The sequence below is a fragment of the Mauremys mutica genome, chromosome 4 (genome assembly GCF_020497125.1).
Source record: "Mauremys mutica isolate MM-2020 ecotype Southern chromosome 4, ASM2049712v1, whole genome shotgun sequence".
NCBI classification, from domain to species: Eukaryota; Metazoa; Chordata; order Testudines; family Geoemydidae; genus Mauremys; species Mauremys mutica.
The window spans coordinates 133,529,672-133,551,709 of NC_059075.1; the positions used below are offsets into that span (position 1 = coordinate 133,529,672).

Below are 22,038 nucleotides of genomic sequence, written 5' to 3' on the forward strand. Positions count from 1 at the left end.
AGCCCAAGTGATGGGCCTCCCAGCCCTTCCCAGGGGAGACAAGTCCCCTGCCAGAGAGATCCCACCGCCAGGAAGCTGGCAAATGGGACAGGAACTCTCATACCTCCACAGTGGGTGAGCCCGTACAGCGTGTAGCCCTTGTGACACAGGCACTGGAAGCTCCCCGGGGTGTTGATGCAGACATGGTCACAGGTCCTGTCGAAGGAGCACTCGTCAATATCTGGGAGGAAGAGGGAAAGGCAGAGAGCGTGAGGCCCGGCCCAGCCAGGGGGTGGGCTCCACAGGGGTCTTGAGCCCCGGGGCTTGGCTGGCTTCTCGAGGGTTCGATTCCTTCCCTACCCACCTCCAGCGTCACCCAGAAAGACTGAAATGAATACTCCCACCGTGTGAGGTCCATGCACAGCTCTCTCCCACTGTGCCAGAGGGGTGGTCCAAGACCAAAGCCCTGCAGAGAGGCAGCCAGCCAGGAACGGGGTCTATGCCAACATCTGCTCCTTTACCCTGCATAGGACGGGGGGTGGGGACACCCCAGAACACACCCCCTTCCCAGCCCCACTGCCACGCTGAGCCTCCCTAGGCCTATGCAACGCTGTGCCCCTGGGCAGGTTATCTGCAATGAACCTGGGACCTCTCAGCAGGAGCCTCTATGGCTGGAGCTAAATGACCTGTCTGTGTTAGCAAAGGATGTACCAGGCTCATTAACCTCCACCTGCGGCCCAGCCACCACTAGAGGGCGACAGAGCTCCACAGTGGGTGGATTATGCCTCTCAGCGCCAGCGCCCCCACCCCCAAGCCCAGCCTTTACCCTGCCGCAGTGATGCTTTGCAAGACAAAGGGTTAAATCCCAAGGTGCCAGCCTGGAATGGAAAGTCCCCTGTGGGGTGGAAAGCAGCTGCAAGCTCCCCAATGCCATGGGTCCAGGGACATGTTCTGATCCAGCACATCCTCCCCACTCCTCCGCCCCAAATGGAAACCAAAGCTGCAATCTCCTGGCAGAGCCTCCTCCAAGGAAGGTGCCAACATCACCCCCACTGCCCTGTGGGGGGCCTTGCTGTGGGAGGGCGGCACAGGCTGCGGGGGCGAACCTGGCCCGCCAGCTTTATTTGTATTTCATTGGCTTTGTTAACTTAATTGCCACGATCAGCTCAAACTTCCAAGAATGTAGAACCTGGATGGAGATGAAAGAGGTGCCAGCCAAAGGCACACCAACTCCCCCTGCCGACCTCCCCAGGGCCTGGCCCCATGCACTCAGCAGGTAACACCCGAGCTCTGTCACACCCCACTGACTCGCGGCTTCAGACACTCACCCAGCGATGAAGGGCCCAAGTGCTGATTCAGGGAAGGCCTGGGAACCTTGGCATTGGGGGGAGGGGAGGCGCAGATACCGGCCCCCCTGCATACTTCAGCTCAAGGCTGGTCTTGTTCACAAGTGAGATGAGTTGGGTGGCCTCAGACAGATAATACTTTGCATGCCCATGGGGCCTTTCATAAGAAGATCGCAAAGCACGACTCTCTCCCACCCAGCGAGAGAGGTAAAGGTTATTCCATTTTACAGATGGATCTACTGAGGCAGAGAGAGGTGAGCCCATGGCAGAGCTGGGAACAGAGAACCCAGGAGTCCTGGCTCCCCGTCCCCTGCTCTAACCAGTAGTCAACACACTGCCTCCCTTCTCTGCTCCAGGCAGATCAAGTCGCATGAGCATGTAGGAAGCTGAAAGCAGCGATAGGATAGAAGTGTTCTGTTAGGGACTAAGGGTTTGACCCCTTCGTGCCCACCCAGCCAGTCCCTGCTTTATCTCTATGGTCCACGGTGAACACAAATGTGGTTGATTACAAACCACAGCACAATCCCAGACTGCACATGCCATAACCCCACCCCTGTTCATTCCAACCAGCTGGGCCACTTGGCGAAGGGCAATTCCCAGGGAAGAGGGCAGGAGGGGATGGGCCAGGCTGTTTATTCTCATTAAGGTTCCTGAGAGTCCTGGCTGCCTCTGAAGAGAAAAGATCTCGGAAAAAGAAAATGGCTGGCATGTGTGTGCCCATGTGTGTACGTGTGTGCGCGCATGTGTGAATGTGCACATGTATGTGCCGTAGCCAATGAGATGTCAACTCATCCCCTGGATTCCCTGCAAAAGTCTTGTGCAATAAACAACTGCTATGGTCTGTAAAAACAGTGACGTGTCTGAGTGTGTTAACGCGCGAATGAGGCTGCACGCATTCCCCTGGGTTCAGAGGGCATCCCGTGCCTCATGTCGTCAGATCCCCTGGGTTTAGCACGCATGTGCGTGTGGCCAGGCATCTCGCTGTTACATAGATACACACATTCTGCAGAAAGACATGCCAAGGTGTGATAACACTGAACACCCGCAGGCTTTCGTGTGTTGGTTGTAAGCTGTGATCTCTAAGATGTTATCTGGCACGCCTGGTGAGGTTGTTAGTTGATTCATAGGCCAGAAGAGATCATTACGATCATCTTGTCTGACTCCCCACGTAGCACCAGCCAAAAAACCTCACCCAGCGATTCCTGCAGCCATCCCTTCGGTGGCTTGACGATCCGAGTAACCCCGCTGACTGTGGACAGAGCCATGCCTGGAATTTCAGCCCAGTTTCGCAGACTCAAGAGACGGGCCCAGACCAGAGCCCAAAATCCAAACACCTTTGAAGCGTGAAGAGGTTTGGATCAGGAACCTGCTTTCACTGCTGGGCCCCTGAGTCTCCCTCATGGCCTCAGGCCTTGGAGAAGTCTAGGAGCTGAACTCTGAGACTCAGGGAGTCCCCTGGGGCCAGATTTTTAAGTACTCAGAACCCACAATTGGGGCCAGATTTTCAAAAGTGACCTCTGACTGCTCCCACTGAGAATAATGGAGGACACGCCCCCCATGCACACCCACACTGAGTACAATGGAGAACCCCCTCCCCCACGCGCTCACACTCACACTGAGTGCAATGGAGAACCCCCTCTCCCACATGCTCACACCCACACTGAGTACAATGGAGAACCCCCTCCCCCACGCGCTCACACCCACACTGAGTGCAATGGAGAACCCCCTCCCCCACGCACTCACACCCAAACCGAGTACAATGGAGAACCCCCTCTCCCACATGCTCACACCCACACTGAGTACAATAGAGAACCCCCTCCCCCACGCACACAAACGCTTTGAGAACAATGGAGAACCCCCTCTCCCCCATGCCCGCACACCGGGTGAGAACAATGGACAATCCCCTCCCCCACGTGCACACACGCACTGAGAACAATGGAAAACCCCCTCCCCCATGCACACACATACACTGAGAACAATGGAGAAACCCCTCCCCCCATGCCCACACACCCATTGAGAACAATGGGGAACCCCCTTCCCCCACATGCACACACGCACTGAGAACAATGGGGACCCCCCTCCCCCACGCGCTCCCACTGAGAACAATGCTGAGCGGCTGAACAACCATGGCCACCTCTGCTTTGGAGACGTGGGATGTTTTTGATGCTAAGACAAAGTCCTTTGTACCTGAAAAGCCAAGAGTGCTCGGGGGTGATGCTGTCAGCACAGCATGCATTAGCCATCAGAAGTGCCCCCGTGGCTAACTCCTCACTGGAAGGCACACAGCACCCCTCCACGACTCCATTCAACACTGCGTCGCTCCCAGGGGACTGGGACCAGCTATCAGCCCCGGAGGCCCTCCACGGGACGTGAAACCCAGCTGCGCTGCAGGCCCCACACGGCGCTCACCTTGGCAGGTCCTTTCGTTGATCAGCAGCTTGTAGCCTTTCTTACAGCTGCACTCGAAGCTGCCCACCGTGTTCCTGCAGATGTGGTCGCAGCCGCCATTGTTCAGCCGGCACTCGTCGATATCTGTGGCAGGGAGACACAAAACGTCCCATTACACAGACCGACTGGATCCGGCGACACAAGCAAGGGGTGTGTGGTTAGAGGCGAAGGAACCAGCTGCCCAAGAAAAGAAAGGACGGCCCTACAATCAGGATACCCGAGTTCAAGTCTCTGCTCTGTAACAGACGCCCTGTGTGATATCCCTGGTGCCTCGGTTCCCCAACAGAACACTAGGGAGAACAGCGCTGACTTCTCGTGCAGGGTGTTGGCAGGCTCAATGTGGCACAGACTGAGAGATGCTCTGATATTATAGTTACGAGAGCGTCCATCTAAGTGCCTCAGCTAGATGGATATTAAAGTCAAGGGGAGTTTTGCTATTGATTTTAATGGGAGAAGGACTGGGGCCTTTGATGAGCACAGCTACCAGTGATGGGACAGGATGATACACTACAGTCAGAGGCCAGGAGGGACTCAAGACTCCTGGGCTCTATTCCCAGCTCTGTGTCCTTGAGTGAATTGCTGCACCTCAGTTTCCCCAGCTGTCCAGTGGGGATTAGACTATGCACCCAGCTCACAGGGGTGGAAGGAGGATGAATGAATATCTGCAAAATGCTTGGATGTCCTTGGTGGAAAGCATCCGTTCTGACACAGATAAAAAGATTCTGCGCAGTCACCACTGGCAAGAGGGGCTGAGGGCTCTTGGGGAACGCATGCGTTAGAAATAGAGAGACTGGCAGAAAACAAGAAGGGGAAAAATAACCCTCAGAAGAACAGGAGTTAGACAAAATAAGCACGCAGGTTTCTAAAACCTCCCGACTTTTAGGCAACAAGCGACACTAAAAAATAAACACACACACACACACACACACACACACACACACTTCCAAAGAGCTTCTATAACCTGCTGAGCGGTTGGGTTGGGTTTGGTATTCGCCAGATAATTTACTGCTAGGAAATGACCTGTAAAACAGAACGAGGCTGGGCTGACAAATCCCAGGTAAGAGCTCAGGGCAGACCTTGCCCAAAGCTCCATTTGCATCCCTCCCCCACTTCTGTGTTGCCTTTAGCTCTAGGACGACAGCTGCGGCTCTCTGGGGTTGTGGCTTTTCTTTTATTATGGTGAGTGAACTAGCCATAAAACAGCTCACAACCGTAATAAAATCCCAGACCCAGGGGATAGGACTCTGGGTTATGATGCTTTCCTGGAACTGCAGAATGGGAAAGGTGGTGTGCTCTGAACAAGAATAATGAAGCCCAGAGGGGTCTGGAATCGGTCAGGCAGGTAGATGGCTTTCAGCAGGATGGTGCTTTCCTTTCAACTACGGTCAAGGACCCCAAGCTGCCAAAAGACAGAATGCAGGCGCCTTCCATTTCTGGAGCTTCACTTTCTCTCCTGGGGGCTGGCCGAGTCAAGGGTCTCCCGCTGAAGGGACGGCATGTAGTGCGGTTGTGTCTGGAACCCCAAGCTCGTATGTGCATGTGTGTGTGTGTGACCGGATCTGTCTCTTTCACTCACATACACTATGCACATGGGTTGGTGTTACCCCTAATTCCTCCAAATGTTCCTCCTTTTCTTTAAAATAATGTAGTGAATTTGCTGCTAATTTAAAACATGATGGATTGATAGCCGTTCGGCCAGCATTTCTGTTCAAGTACAGCCCCAGCAAGCACGGAGACTTCTATTTGTTCCTACAATTCATTTTGCAGGTGCAAATTTCACGGGTGAAAGTTGTGTCAGGAAACAAGGAACACAGCTGAAAACAGACCCAGACAGCCCATGCAAGGCAGCCATCTGCAGGTTAACTCTGCTGTACTAAGGGTGTGCATGGGTTAATACTCAGTAATACCACACGAATAGCATACATACCTCTAGATCTGCCATCCAGGAACCTCAAAACAATGCACAAACATTAGGTCCACTCTGACTTTGGGATAATGGGTCAATTTCCTTGGCACCCACACATTATGAATCAAGCATGATCACCGGCAAGAATATGATTCATCGTTGCAAAGAGTGAAGTTAGCCTCTCAACACCCTGACATAGGGCCGTGTTATCCCGTTTTAAAGATGAGCCATCAAACGGGGAGACAGTGTGTGACTTGCCCAGGAAGTCCATAGCAGAGCTAGGAGCAGAATCCAGATTCCCAGCTCCCAGTCTTCTGGTTTCACCACAAGATCAGCCTTCCCCACAGTCCCCCCTCGGATGTTTCAACCCCATTTCACAGGGGAGGGAGCCAAGGCAGAGAGGTTCAGGAGTTGCTGAAGGTGAAGGAGTGAGTCACTGGGGTTAGCATGCAGAAGTCCTGGCACTGAGAACCCTGCTCTAACTGCTAGCCCACCACAGTGTTTGTGCTGCCAGGCTGCATGACTGCCACCAGATCGAACCTTCCCCTGCCTCTGGATTTCACAGGGAATGGGGCTGACACAGGGCAGCTACAAGCCCCGGCTCAAAAGGAATCGGAACAACAGGGCTGCTGTTCCCAGGCAGAGCTGGGGTGGGGGGCTGGGGGCTGGGAAGTGGGATTTTAACGCCTCTGAATGACAGAAGTTCCAAAAGGCGCCCCAGGGGACAGGGTGCAGTGCGCCTCGCCAGCAATCCCAGATAAGCTCGGGGAGCGGGGACAGTTCGGCTGGGAAACACAGCTCCCTCCCTTTGTAGGTGAACTGGTTTCCCAGTGACAGGGTTCAGAGTAGCAGGCGTGTTAGTCTGTATCCGCAAAAAGAAGAGGAGTACTTGTGGCACCTTAGAGACTAAAAAAGAGCGTTTCATCTCCCACAGTCCGATGTACAGTCTGGGTAGAGGCCTCTGTGCTGGCTGGGAGTCAGCCTTCATCCTCAGGCCTAACCACACTGGCCTGTCGGAGGGCGGGGGAGGAGAGGAGAGTACCTCATGGTGCCGAGGGGGGCAGGTGCTTAGGCGCCGGATGATGCAGGTAAGAGCTTTTGTCCACAAGGTACCTAAGCAGGTTAGGTGCTTAACTCCCAGGAAAGTCGATGGGACTTCAGTGTCTAATGCACTTAGGCACTTCTCTAAATCCCACTCAACGCCCATCTGCATTGTTAGGCACCTAAATCCCTTTGTACATCTTGCCCAAACTCTTTGGAGTCTCCTGAGATACTCAAGCCCCAGCCTGTCAACCTATGTGCACACCACAGTGCTCATCACCATAGTATCTAGGCACAGCTCTCCGGTGTAACATCCACCACCATAGGACCTCAGTATAGATCTACCTCAAACACGGGGTCTAGCATGCAGCACCCACAGGTCACCATCCCCACGTACGAGGAAGACTTAGTACAGGGGTCCACCTCCACCAAGAATTCTGCTCTTAAAAACCGGTGCCCTGCTTGGCCCACGAACCCTCCAGAGACACCGGCGAGATGGCAGTGAGGACAGACCCAAGCTCTCTTATGGCACAGCAATGCTCTTCCGCATGGGGTTTAATCCTTACTGAACCATTGCAGAGCAGACTGCGGTGGGGCTGATGGGGGAGAGAGAGGGACTGGGGGGGCAGAGAGGAAGACGGCCTCTTATCGCTAAAAGCAGGAACTGGAGCTCTCCAGGGAGACACATGCAGCTGTCTCATCCGTTCCACGGCCACTGAAACGTTTCTCCATGCACGGCAGGAGGCTCTGTGTATGAGGGGATCTGGATGCAAGGGGGTTGCAGCTGAGGAGTGATGGGTGCAGGAAGTGTGTGGGGGAGGGAACTAGCAGCTGAGCCCGGTGCAGGGTAGGAGCCACCAGCCGGGTCTTCCCCAGTTCCGCCCCCTGCCCCACAGTGATTTACCTCTCTGCCGGCTGCCCTGGTAGGGTGACCAGATGTCCTGATTTTATAGGGACAGTCCCAATTTTTAGGTCTTTTTCTTATATAAGCTCCTATTACCCCCCACCCCCATCCTGATTTTTCACACTTGTTTCTGGTCACCCTATGCCCTGGGCACCCAAAACATACTGCTGGGGAGGGTCACATGACCGCTTTTGTGACTTCCCTTTGCTTCCCCATCAGAAAGTCATTTTTCTGCAGGGAAGCAACGAAATCTGTGGGAGACATAAATTCTGCACATGTGCAGTGGCGCAGAATTCCCCCAGGAGTAAAAGTTGCTCCCAGCAGAGAATAATCCCTTAACAGGAGAGCTGCTGGTTCCACACTCCCCCATGTAAGCTGGGCTCAAAGCTGCCAGGCCCTCACTCGCTGGTCCCTTACCTTTGCAAGTTTTCCTGTCTGGCTGCAGCATGAAGCCCATTGGGCAGCTGCAGTGCACACCCGTGGCTGCGTCGTGGCACTTGCTGTCACAGCCCCCGTTGTTCACGGCGCAGGTCTCTGCATGGGGGGGGGGGGAAGAGAGAGATTAGCAATCAATGTTTTAAAGGATGCCCAATCTAGAAGTGAGGTGCAAACATGCTGCTGAGGTGACTTCGTGCTGGGTATGATCGAGATCCCCAGTGGAAATATCTACACTGCTATCTTTAGCAGGCTAGTATGAGTCTCATTACTCGGGCTGGGCAGCTTGGTCCCCCAGCTGCAGTTAGACATACCCAAACAGGCCAGATTTCCAGAAAGTGCTGAATGCCCTCTGCAAATCCAGCCCCTTTTTTGCGCATCCCTTTTTGAAAGTCTAGTCACATGGCTCAGCGGTGTTCTGAATGCAACGACAGAGCAACAAAACCCAGGGCAGGGCTTTCTGCAAGCGAAGAGGATGCCTACCTGTGCTTAGGGAGGAGAGAGCAAATCTTCTGACTCACCAGTAGAGCAACCAGTCATTAATAGCGACACACACACACACATGCACACACTCATTCAGAACTTGCAGGATCTTTTCTCCCTGTATTAGTTTTAACCTCCCTTTGGAGGGAAACATGGAGTTTGGCTTTTTCCATCTGGAAAGCACTGATTCTTTGCCTGAGGGTTTCCCAAGAAAGCCGGGGAATGGTGGGAGAGACACACACATCTGTTTGTGCACCAACATCACACAGGTCGACCACACAGGGCCCGCTAAGTGACCTACTGCTGAGCGGCCGACAAAGGGACCAGGAGACTGCAAAACTTTAGAGTAGGTCCTACATAAACACTGAACAGCTGTTGCCACTGGTTGTCTTTAATGTCTCAGCAACAGAATCGTTTAATAGATGCTCAGGTTCTGGAGGACAACTGCTATTAGCTTAAATTAAAACACTCTTGTAGAAATTTTAAGGCAGGTCAAATGTGGGGCGTAAATCTACTTGGCAGCATCCCACTTGAGCACAGCCTTCCTAATGATCTGCATTTCTATCGTGCCTTTCTTCAGAGGATTTCAAATCATTTGACAGCATTCGCGAGCCTTCCCCACATCCTGAGGGGTGCACTGGCATTATCATCCTGGTTACAGTAACTAATCCCAGGTCTTCTGGTGTGTCGATGGCAGAGCAGGAAAAAGAACCAGGAGTCCAGGTTCCCAGTCCCCCACTCTACCCCCTAGATAACCCTCTCTCCTTCAAAGAATCTGCTCATTAATAACATCAGAATATCTTGGTTGAAGTGTGGCAGACAGGAAAGGGGAACTGGTCTGTTCTATCAGGAGACGCTTTCTCTATTAAAACAACATGTCAGGCAGTAACACAGGTAAAAGCCAGAGCAGCTGCTCAGGAATGTTTGGAGATGGGGCTTGAGATGAGATTGAGGCACAGCAGTTTGCTGGCAGGTTTCAGGGGAGCACATGTGAGCTAGTTAAATCTCTGTAGGAGGCCACCTATCACTCCCAGGCACTGGGAAAGTGGAGTTTCTTTGTGACTGGAAAAGGTTCTGGAGCAGGCTGTTCTGGTCCCCATCCAGCAAGGAACTTACGCATGTGCCTGTCTTTAAGCATGTGACAAGTTCCACAGGGCGCCTCACATGCTTAAAGCTAGGCACAGGGAGTGGTGAAATAAAAAGTTTTACAAACCCTAACACTAGTAGAAATGGTTTTTCCCTTTAAAGAAAATTATAATTTAAGGGGAATAGAGTTCTGGGGATGATTTAATGATGCCAAGGCAGTGTTTGCAATCCACACTCCGCAGCGCTGGGCTAGAGGCGGGAACAAGAAGTGAATCTAACTAGAAACATGGGGCCAGATTTACAAGTGCTCAGCAGAGAATTATTATCAAAAATGCCTAAGCCCCATTTTCAAACGTGACTTTGAAGTCAGATCCTCAAAGGTATTTAGATGCTAACTCCCATTGAAATCAATGGGATTTAGCTTCCTCAATTAGGTAGACATACTTGAAAATGTTACCTGGCATTCACCATCAGATTTTCAAAAGCCCTCAGTGGCACTGCTGGACAGATTTTCAAAAGAGCCCATCACCTGTGTGCCGGGCTCTTCTGAAATTTGGAACAGATTCGGCCACCCTTACTCATGCTCAGCAGCACCTTGCTTCATGAATAGTTCCCTGGCAGAGTAAACAGAGGTATGGACAGTGGGATTGGCTACATGAAATGAAAATGGCAAATCTATTTGCACTGTCCAAGCTGAATGAAGCTTTGCAAAATAAAACCACACTGCAGTAATGGCAAAGGGCACATTCGATTTTTTACAATGTTAATTACTTCCTGTCATCAAACTCAGCCGTTGCTGTTACAACAGGAAGAGGCATTATTTTAAATGCAACATTTTAATCTTGCACAATGTCCCTGTGAAACCAAATCTTTGTTTTTTGTAGTAACCACTAGAACTATGCTTTGAAATTCATTAATGAAGACCAATAGTTTCCCTTCCAGAACATCAGCTACTTGGATGACCGAGACATTTGGGCTCAAGGAACCTAATGTGCTAACCCGCCGAAGAAATTTTTTGGAAAAGAGCAAATTCCAGGTTGTCTCTCTTTGCGGGAACCACATGAAGTGTAATTGACTGAAACGCCTAACCCCTGTCTGCTGTGCTGGGGATTTGGGATTATTATTCTGTGAATGTCCTGCTGCTGCTATTTTTATGCTGTCTCATCACAAAAGAACAAAAGGACCATTCTATGAAATTAATGGCCAGTAGAATTACAAAATGTAATACTAAGGACATATTTATTCACCTATCTATGTACCCAGATGCTTACATAGCATGCAGCCAACCACCGGAACTCCCCTCTGCAGGAAAACAGATAGCCTAATACTAGGGCTGGATAACTTTATGACCATTACAGACAACTGCAGCTATGCGAGAGCTGGAGGTGAGCAAATGGCATGTCTCATGCCATCATTGTCACAGGGGTCAGAGCTGGCTTTGAGTCGGTTTTCTGAGCGGGGAGGTAGGGGTTATTGGGTTCTAGGCCAGGGATAGGCAACCTATGGCACAGGTGCCAAAGGCGGCACGCGAGCTGATTTTCAGTGGCACTCACAGTGCCCGGGTCCTGGCCACCGGTCCGGGGGGCTCTGCATTTTGTTTAATTTTAAATGAAGCTTCTTAAACATTTTAAAAACCTTATTTACTTTACATACAACAATAGTTTAGTTATATATTATAGACTTATAGAAAGAGACCTTCTAAGAACGTTAAAATGTATTACCGGCACGCAAAACCTTAAATTAGAGTGAATGAATGAAGACTCGGCACAGCACTTCTGAAAGGTTGCCGACCCCTGTTCTAGACCCACAAAAGCCTTTTTGCTCAGCGGAGGAACAGTGCGACCGTAAAGGACTGAGACATCAGGGTGACCATCCTTGAGAGGAGCAGAGAGAACACACTGCATGCCAACATTTGATAGAGGTGGAGGACATTTCTCTCTCTAGTGGCTGCCTCAGGGCTCTTGGTGCGCCCCCCTCATCAAAGTGATCAGTCAACCTCCCTAGGACCTTTCTGTGCAGAACCGAGAGCATCAGGTTGTATTACAGTAGAAGCTAGAGGACTCGACCAAGGTCAGGGCCGCATTGTACTAGGTGCCGTATATGCAAACAGTCAGACACCATCACAGCCCCAAAGAGCGTACGCCGTAAACAGACAAATGGGCTGGAAGGGAAACTGAGGCACAGATTAATCCAAGCTCACCTAGCAAATCTGTGGTCAAACGAGGACTAGAACATACCTCTCCTGATTTCCAGCCTAGTACCCAATCTACTAGGGCACGCTGCCTCCAGACCCAGAGCATCTCTTATTATGAGGCAGCACAAACACTGGCAGCAAGGGGACCTGCGCAGAATAATTCCAAGTCCCCATCCCTAGAACGAGTGGCTAGATGGACAATTACGCTCCATGTGCTCCCTTAACGGAATCCATATCTGACCCTTGATGCTCTGTGTTTACACGGAGGAAGGCAAGGACCTAGTCAGCCAGACTCAGCTATTGGGATAGTTGCAGTGGTGCATCCAAGAAGATAGATCCTTCAGCTGGAGTAAACTGGCCTAGCTCCACTGATTTCAATGGAGTTACACCCATTTACACCAGATAAGAACCTGGGCCCATCACTGGAAGTTAGGAGCCTAGATACCTTTGAGGATCTGGGCCTGGACCCTTGCAGAGACAGGCAAAGCTGCTACACACCAGGACTGGCACTGGTGCCACTTCCCCGGTGTCAAGCTCCACCTGTGCAAAGAGCAGCTTTGCCTATCTGTGGTTTGGCACCAGTGCAGCTGGTGGTAATCAGAGCAAATCTCCTGGGTAGACAAAGAGCAACATTTTCAAAGGTGCTTAAGTGATTTAGGAACCTAAGTCCCATTGACTTTCAAATGGCCTTGGAAATCGAGACTCCAGCTCCTAAAACACCCAAAGCCTAATTATAGCTCTGGGTTCACCCCTGCCTGTCTCAGGCTCTGGAGACAGTAATTTGCTTGCAGTGTGGGGTGGGATCCACTGTTCTGCGGTGATATCAGCCCTGGGTGGCTGAGGGAATGTGGCTCTCCAGGCCTGGAGTGTGTTAACATGACTCACTCGAACCACACAGGGTTTTGGCAAGTGCCGGCTGAATCACTGGGGGAGGAAAGACACAAGAGCGGTCTCCCCCCAGAAAGCCGCTGTCTCACTTCCTGACCATGACACAGCAGCTGGAGCAGGCTGCAATCCGCACAGCTCACCAACAAACAAAAAGAGCCTTATGCGTTAAAACAACAACTCGGATACCAGCCCCGACAGTACCTTTCCCCTCTGTTCCATGGGATCCAGGCAGCCAACAACTGCTCCTTACCCTCTCTTCTTACGCCTGGCTGCACCCCTGCTCCCCTCTGCACTGACCTTTGGAACTATCGGGGCAAGGAAACCACGACAACCCTGGGCTCTTTTCCTGCATTCCCTGGGCCACCATGTGCATTTGACATGCTTCCCCCAAAGGATCCCAAGAATCTTTTTTTAAGAAGGGTGTTTTTTCAATGATAACTAACAACAAACAAACATCTAGATTATAAAAATGCATAGATTTGAAGGCTAGACGGGACCACGGTGATCAGCATATATGGATCATTTACCCCCTACTGCAACGTGGCCATCTCTGGGGTGGAACATGGCATCTGGTTAACAGTGCAAAGCAACACTGCACAACAGTTTAGGATGGGAAGTGAAGAAGACTGTTGTATCCAAATGAAACTTTGAGGCAGTGTGGATGTTTAGGGAGGACGATGGGGTTAACATCCATACTCTTCAAGTGCCATGAAACCTTTAATAACTGCAAGTGCTTTTATGTCTCATCTGAAATCAGTTTCCAAACCTGCTTCCAGGGCATATGTCTGTTTCAGAAGGGAAGGTTTCAAGAAACTCATACCCCAGCAGACGTTACTTTTCGACCTCTGAGTGGACTATGTTGAGATTTCAGTTCGAAATCAAAGACTCTTTGAAAGAAAACCAGACTACCAATATTAAAGAGACCTCATCAAGTCAAATTTGTCTTCAAAGTTAAGTTTTGTAAAAATAAGCTTTGACAAGAACAAAGACCAAGAGAAAATTCTCCAGCATGTCATGATACGCTGTGCCTTGCAATGGAAAATATGTTGCTTTTAAACAAAACAAAAAACAAAACAAACACAAACTCTCCTCTGCTGTGTTCGCAACCAATACCTTGCAGCCTTGTGCTAATGTTTGCTCACAATCCTCCTTTCATACTGGTGTAATTCCACTGACTCCTGATTTACACCCGTGTAAGGAAAAACAGAATCTGCCCTGGTGCATGTGAAATTGACCAGCAGTTGTGAACACAAATTAAACTAAGTACTTAGTTTTCATCATCTGAGCTGAAGAAAATGCTTAAAGTGAGCAACAAGAGGGGCGCAGAGTACATGAGATTTTCAAAATTCTGTCACTTTTAAACATCTGCAGTGTTTTCTGTAAAAGAGGTTAGGAACTTGTTGGGTATTATTATTTTTTAGTAGGTGGGGCTTGATTTTCTATACTTTGCATCTTACAGTCATTTACCCTCATGCAACGTGAGTGCAAGGTGGGATAAAGTGTTGCTAGTCTGATCTGGTAGCATTTCACACCTACTCTGCAAAGATGTAAATAACAACACAAGGTTCACAGCAGTGGAAAATCGGGCCCATGGTCTTTAACCTCAGCTGGTCCCTTTAAAGTCCTTGGTTTATAGCCTTTTAACACAGTATCAAGCTTTCCGTGCATCTTGTGTCTGCCTGCGTTTTTACTGCACACGCCTAATAATGCTGCCATATAAATTTGGCTCGTACGGAACTGAAAGGTTAATTCCCTGCAGCACACGCCGAGGATCAGGAAAAAAAAAAAGGGACCGATTCTGAGACTTACATTGGGGTGTTTCCGTTGAATTCAATGGAACTATACTTGTAGATTTGCGCCAGGGAGAGTGAGAACAGAATCGGGCCACCATCTTAGAAGCCACGCTGCCGTCCTTGATTTCTCATCTGCCTTAAATAAATGGAGGTCGAGGGGTTTTGTGTTTATACCCTCGTTAGCAGGGACTGTTTTAATTAATGCCTACTGAGCCCAACACAATGTATCTGGGCACTGTACAAAAGTGAAACCAACCACAACTAAAATACCGCAGAGCTGGGCCCAGCGGCTAAGAGAGAAATAGCTGTGCTCTGCCAAATGAAAACATCCAAGGAGGAACAAAACAATTCTTGAAAAACCTTAAAAGGAAGAGTGGGCAAGAAAGGAGGTTAGGCCTGGCCATATCTATGCAGATCCATGATGATTCCAGCCAGAAGAGACTAGATGCACTGGTGCAAACCCTCTTTGCAGATAGGCAAAGTTGTTATTGGCACTGATGGAGGTTAGCCCTGCTTGAAATTGGAATAAGCCACACTTTGTACAAGTGCATCTTACAGAGAGGCAGTGTAGCCTATTGGAGAGTGCACTGGACTAGACTTACGGGGACCTGGGTTCTATTTCCAGTTCCTCTGCTGTGCAACATTGGACAAGTCATTTACCCTCCCTGTGCCTCAGTTTACCTATCAGTAAAATGGGAATAATGGTACTGACCTCCTTTCTAAAGCACTATAAGATCTGTGGGTGGAAAGGGCTAAATAAGAGCTAGGTGTTGTTATTATTATTATGGCTGCCTTCCCTTGTCCATACTACGAGTCTGTACCAGTGTAGATAAGCCCTTGGCCAGTCAAGATGAACTGACTGTTACCTGCCTTGAAACCAGATGCTGAAGGATTTAATCCTGCAACTTTCATCCAATGAGCCGTTGGATAAATCCGAACCAATTGTTATCGCTGTACTGCTGAGATACAGTAACCGCAGAGCGTTTAATCCAGCCTGTCTAAGGCGAGAACCACGTTACTGAAAACTTAATGCCGGATCAGGGTAGGGTGCTGCCCTGGCTCCAAAGCCAGGAGGTGCCATGGAGGCAGCAAGTTCCACAGCAAGAGAAAGTCCTTTGCCTCACATCACAAGGATCTTTCTGGGTGATCTAAGGGTAGCGCTGAGCTGATGGGTTTTACAGGCAGACCTATTTAAGCCTGCCTGGGAGTAAAGGCAGATCACTGGGATGCAAGGGAATATGTGATGCAATGCAGGGTGGTCAAAAAATTGGGGTAATGCTCTGCAGAGCCTCCCCTCAAAAGCAGCATTTGCTGTTCTAATCACGTCCCTCCGAGGACAAACCTTCATGACAGCAGTTTGTGTTACTGCAACTATTACGCCAAAATGACAACCCACAAAATGAACAACAAATCTCCATGAGAAAACCATCAAGGCCCTAGGACATGCTTTGAAAGGCCAGCAGGCAGTGTTCTCTAGCGCTCAGAACAAGGGAAGGCAGGGCTGGCTTTAGGAAGTGCGGGGCACAATTAGAACAGTTTCGACGGGCCCCCGGCAGGGATGACTAAAAAAAACCATGAAAAAAACCACATGGGGCTTGTACTCACAGGGCGGTGCTCCGAGTCTTCGGTGGTGGGTCCTTCACTCGCTCCAGGTCTTTGGCGGCACTGAAGGACCCACCGCCAAAGTGCAGCTGAAGACCCAGAGCGAGCGAAGGACCCGCCGCCGAAGTGCTGCCAAAGACCTGGAGCACCACCAGGTGAGAAAAAATTAAAAAGGCGCCTCTACCCAGGGAAGGGATTTTCACTGGGCACGGGGCCCTCGTAGGCGCGGGGCCCGATTCGTGGGAATTGGTGGAATAGGCCTAAAGCCGGCCCTGAGGGAAGGACATGATTTTCAGAGGGGCTGAGCACCCACAACTCTACTGGTGCTCAGAGCCTCGGAAAATAAGGCTTGGGGATTGCTGGGTTCTAGCCTTGGGCGAGTCAGTTCACTGGTAATGTGCCTTGGTTTCTCCACCTGTAAAGTGGGGCTATTATATACCTTTGTAATGTGTTTTGAGATCTTCAGATGAAAGGTGCTAAGTGCAAAATATCCTATGCAAAACTTCGGAGGGGCCAATTAAAGCTGCCAAACCCAACGAGAAGCTGCCATAACATTGTGTTTCCCCTTGTGCCTATGTCTGGGGAGCTGTTTCCTTAGTTTCAAGGGCTTGTCTAACACACACAGCCAAATTTTCAAACAGCCACCTCTACTGTACTCACAGTATTTGCACATGTGCCTAGGTTTGCACGCTTCAAACCTGTGTTTTGGTGCACAAGCAGACAGGGAGTCTGCACATGTGAAAACAGTGTGTGTATGAACACCAGTTTGCACAAGCAAAACAATGGTTGTGTGTGGGAAATTCAGGGGACTGGCTGGAAAAAAATCTGAGCTTTTGCTTTATTTCACAGAGCCTGTGGTGGGTCAGAGGAGACGAGTGCAATGATGGTTAATGCACTGATTCCTGGTGACTGTTAGTCACATTTGTGATGCTTGTGTCACAGCAAACACTGAGTGTAGGCAAACTGTTAGGAAAACTTTTATCCGCTCGATCCTGGGCCAAGCGGATCTTTTGTGATTGGAAGCAAACTCATTTTACAGACACTGGGAGGTTTGGACATTGACAACTCAACAATTCACTGCAATAAACGCATCTTCCTGGTTGTAAGGGGAGAGCGGGGGAGAGAGAAAATGGGAAAGGGATGGTGGGAAGAGGACACTCTGCAGCTCGGTGTCACTGGCCCAGGAAGCAGAGCATGGGGGAAGAAGAGTGGTCCACGGGGAGTGCACATAGCTAGAATGTTCCCCAGAAACCAGAAGCAAAGGCCAATCAACGCAGAGAAGAGCATTAACATTTACCAAGTGGAGGATGAAATATAGGACAGAACAGGCGCCCCAGGCTCCCAGTTAACATCTGGACAGGGATCAAAGCTGCGCCTGGCTAGAGGAACTCCCTGTTTGTAAGAGGAGAGGGTGCTGGCCATCACTGATGCACTATCCCCTTTCAGCAAACCAAGACATCTGGCCCTGTCCTCCAAACAGCTAAACCCTTTGGAATCCATGACCAGTTAGAATGCAGAGGGGACCCTCACCCAATGCAGAAGCTGCCCAGTATGCTGGCTCCGGGAGAGACCCCAGGGACTTTGTGTTTCCTTCCTTCCTTCCTGCAAAGTCCTATTTGTAAATTGGCTGCCCCAAACTGACACCAGCCACTCCCCCAATTCCCACTGTGGAGGGGAAGGCAGCTTCAGAGAAAGCTCTTTCCAGACAGACTCTCAGCACCACTCTCCCTGACTGACATCCAAGCTCACAGCCAGTTCAGCAAAACAGCATCATGGGCAAAAGTAAGAGAGACTCTGGGGGCTTGACCTAGCTACCGCTGACCCTTCAGCTCAAGTTACATCATTGCCTAGAAAGCCGGAGACTTGGATTTTAGGCCTGGCACTGACCTTCCACATGCAGCAAACTCCTTTCTTCTCTGGGCTGGGACAGTCTCCTCATAAAGGAGGTACGTGGCATCTCAGTTAACTACAGGATCACTCTATCACCCTTCCACACTTAAATCAAAGCCACCCTGGAGTCCACCACTTGCCCACTGGCTGGGCCAGGCCTACAGTGGGGATCAGAACTAGAGCGGAGGGAATCACTGGTTTTCCAGATTGGGGGCCAAAAAATAAATAAATCAGAAAATAATTTCATTTTGGGTCGAAACTGACATTTTTCAGTTGTTCTCACCAAAACAAAATACCAATATAAAAAATAAATTGTTTGGTATCAAACAAAACCATTTTTTTTTGTTTTGCTTTTTGCATTATGTTTATTACCCTTTAGATTAAAAACCAAAACCAAAATCTAGCTACATTTCTAAACACAACATCATTTCAAAACGAAAAGTCAAAAGGTTTCATTCTGAAAGTCTCAAATGTCATTTTGAATTTTTCAAACTTTTTGTTTTTCATTTACTTCTTATTCAGCCAAATCTATTTGCTGAATTTGACCTGAATTGGCAAATAGTTTCAGTTGCCCTGAAACTGCATTTTTGGGCAAACAAACTATTAGAGTGAAAAATTTTGCCCACATCTATTTTGAACAGGGGGCCTCAAAAATGTAAAAATGCTGCCTGCAGCCACTTCAATCTTTGACACAGTGGTACAGCCTTTGGAGACCACAATTCCCACAATACAATGCTCCATTTTGACCAGGGCAGCTAGGCACATTGCATGCTGGAACTGGTAGCTGCAGCTCTGCACTAAGAGACAAGAGAAACCATGATCTGCTCCATTACATAGAAATTGAAGAGAGGACCTTAGGTTGCTGAGATGGGCAAAGTTTCAGTGCCCCTCCTACAGACACTAATCCTCAGTTTGAAAGCCGGTTACGTCTTCTGACAGCAGCACTGGCCATATGCACAAGCAAAGCAGGCAACTATTCAGAGCCCCACATCCCGCACAAGGTCTGCTTCTTGTCGGGTGGCCCTGTCTCTCTCTCTCTCTTTCTCCAGTAGCAGAGACAACTCACGGCCGGATCCCAGGCTGGCCTTGCTGCAGCGGGTTTAGAAGTAGGAATGGCGGGGGAGGTTAGTAAGCATCGGAGGTGGAAAGTGCATCATTAATGACCCCTGAGCCACATGCGCTAGGGCGGGAAGTGTGGCATGCAGTTAGGTGGACGGCTCAGGCCCCATGCCCGGTTTTTATCCCAAGACAAGATGCATCTACGGTTAGAACTCCTCGAAGAGATAGAGAGAGAACAAAAATATTTACCATTAGAAAACGTCTGGGGGGTAACGTGTTGCTGGAGGTGCCTCTCCCCTGTTTAACATTATAAAAAAGTGATTTAGAAACAGTGTCCAGCAAGAAGACTAGCTTTTTAAAATTTCAATTATTTCTTATTCTCTGCCTCTCAGATTTGCAAAGATTTCCTCCCTTTCCCCCACCCCAATGAGCCTGGCACAGAGGCCTGAGCTTTTATCATCAAACCACTCCATCACCCGGTCCATCACAACCCATAGCAGACTGCTGGGGCAATCCCCTCCCACGTCCTCTGACACAAAGTGGCAGAATTCTCATGCTACAGGCTGGGGGTGAGGGGATGAAAGACCAAGAGGTGCAAAGAGAAGTAGTGTTAGTAGGTTAGTATGGAACGTCTCCCCTCGTTCGGTTTGATGCTATTGCAAACTAGCTCTTCACTATCTGGGCAGCAGTGTGTCGCCCACACAAATTTAGCGGGGGACATGTAAGGGGTTGTGAGCTACAGCAGGCGTGTGTGATGGGTGCAAGGGAGTCTGAGCGTAAGGGCAACAAAGAGGGTCTGGGACCATACGGTCTTGTCTGTATGAGAAAAGATGCACTGGTCTGATTTAAAAATCCACATAGTTAAACTGGTGCAGACCTCCTAATGGAGAGGCACTTAAATCAGTTTAGCTTAATCCAGTGATGTACCAAACTAAACCAATTTAAGCAAGGGTTAAATGGGCTTAAGTACGTCTTCGTTAACTAGATCAGTTTCCAATCCATTTAACTGCAGGTTTCTGGCTAAAGGCAAGGGCTAAGGCAGTCAGTATCATGGACACACTAAGGACCCAATTCCACCCTCACTCACCCTGATGTAAATGAGACGCGATGCTGGTGTAAAAGTGGCGTGAGAGAAGAATCAGGCCCCGTGGGTGCAAAAGAAGAGCGTGGCAGGAAACACAAGCAGGAGGGAGGTGTAAGGAGGAGTAAGCCCAAGTAACTCCCAGCACACTTTAACATACACCCTCTTCTGCTCCTTCACCATATAGCAATTTAGACCCCTAGGGCCCACCTACTGATGTGTAACTGCCCATCACCTGGGAATCTGGCCCTTGTATCACCAGCTTCAAGTCAGTAGCAGGGCCAGGAGCTGTATTCTGCCATGAGCTGCATGGCAAATATCCCCCCGGGACAATCCCATGGAAAGCACCCGTGGAATGAACCCAACCAGCCTGGCAGGGGCTGGAGCAGTTCCTGGCAGACAAAGGGAAGGGGCACACAGTGCCAGGCTGCAGGGGGCTCAGGGGGGACAGACATGTCACAGAAGGCGAAGGTAAGTATGAGGAAGAGAGGTCCTAGAGGAGAGGCTTCAGGAGCAGGCAGTATGCTGCTACCTGGGGAAGGGAGAGGAGGCGTGAGACAGGCAGCTCCAGGGAGCTTGAGGCCTGGTACAGGGAGTTCCAGAGAGGCCAGGGCTCAATGCAGAGGGCTCTGGGGTACATGCATGTGACACACATGCTGGAGGGGTTGCTCTGGGAAGGCCGAGGCCTGGCCAGGGGGTGGGGGGACCTGATGAGGAGGCTGGAGCCTGAGAGCTGGAGTGAGGGGGAGCTCGTGCCTGAGGAAGGAGTGTTGAAACAAGGACCCTTGTGTAGAACCTGCCTCCACTTTCAGCCCTGCCCTCACGGAGGGGTCACTGTGGTCGCAAGGCCCATGGTGCCTGAGCCAGCATGAAGGAGGTGAAGGGAGGAGTCACAGCCAGGCCGTATCGGACCAGGTCTAGGCAGCACCGATAATGAGCCATCTGGAGCCATCTGCACTCAGGGGAGACAGGGGGCTGAGGAACAAAACGCCAACTGCTGCTCCCATTAAAATCGATGGCAGAGGTCCCAGGGCCTTCACTAGGGTCAGGATCGAGCCTGAGCCAGGCTTGGGCTTTGCTATATGACTGTGTGGATCCCTGCCTAGTAAGACGGATCCACAGCAGCAGGCGAAGGAACTGGGGGAGTCATTTCTCCATGCGCTGGGCCTCCTAGGGGCGCCCGAGCCAATTCCTCAACCCTCCACAGAGGAACAGCCAAGCCAACCTGGCAGCACAGAGAAGGTGAGCGTTTGGGCAGTGCTTTCCCCATACGTGCACGGCCCATGTGGAACTGATTATCCCCCAGCGATGGCAAGGCGACGAGAGACAATCAGAGCATCTGAGAAAAGGGCTTAATGAGAAATAAACTCCAGAGGCAGGTGAGACTGCGCGGAGGGGCCAGGACGGAGCCGAAGAGAGGAGGAAGGTGAAAAGGAAAAGAGAGAGGAGTGCGATCTGCTCCCAGACACATCAGGTCCTCGGCTCTCTGCAGCGCTCAGTACGGGGCAAATCCTAACTGGCGCTCAGGACCTTACTCTGCCACCAGGATTTGCCCCAAATGTCCATGCTGGACAAACCAGTGGGTGGGGGGTGGATGCCCCCAGGGCACATGGGCAGGGGGTTTCACTCCCTTCCTCTGCAGCAACAAAGAGGGAGTATCTCCTGTACGGTCAGTCTCTTGTGATTGTGGGGGCACTCAGCAGGAGAAGACATCTTGTAGATGCACCAGGAAACGCTGCCCCAACCCCATCATGCCCCTTCCCACCTTAGAACACCATGTAACATCTTACAGCTGCTCAAGCCAACTGCACTGATGCAAACGTCATATATCTACCTTGGGCATAGGTCTGCACTCCCCATGTTGGGGTAAAGGGGGGGACAGACTGGAGCCTTGGGGAAAGAA

General features: G+C 50.4%; 1 protein-coding gene across 1 annotated transcript in view; it reads right to left on the reverse strand.

Moving 5' to 3' along the window:
- SCUBE3 (signal peptide, CUB domain and EGF like domain containing 3) overlaps positions 1-22,038 on the reverse strand; it is a 103,295-nt gene that overhangs the window by 23,278 nt on the left and 57,979 nt on the right. Inside the window, exons 7-10 of the mRNA XM_045016189.1 lie at positions 19,304-19,351; positions 8,042-8,158; positions 3,735-3,857; positions 104-220 (exon numbers count right to left, since the gene is read on the reverse strand). Of these exons, the coding sequence (XP_044872124.1) occupies positions 104-220; positions 3,735-3,857; positions 8,042-8,158; positions 19,304-19,351 (405 nt within the window). The remainder of the gene's footprint in view (positions 1-103; positions 221-3,734; positions 3,858-8,041; positions 8,159-19,303; positions 19,352-22,038) is intronic.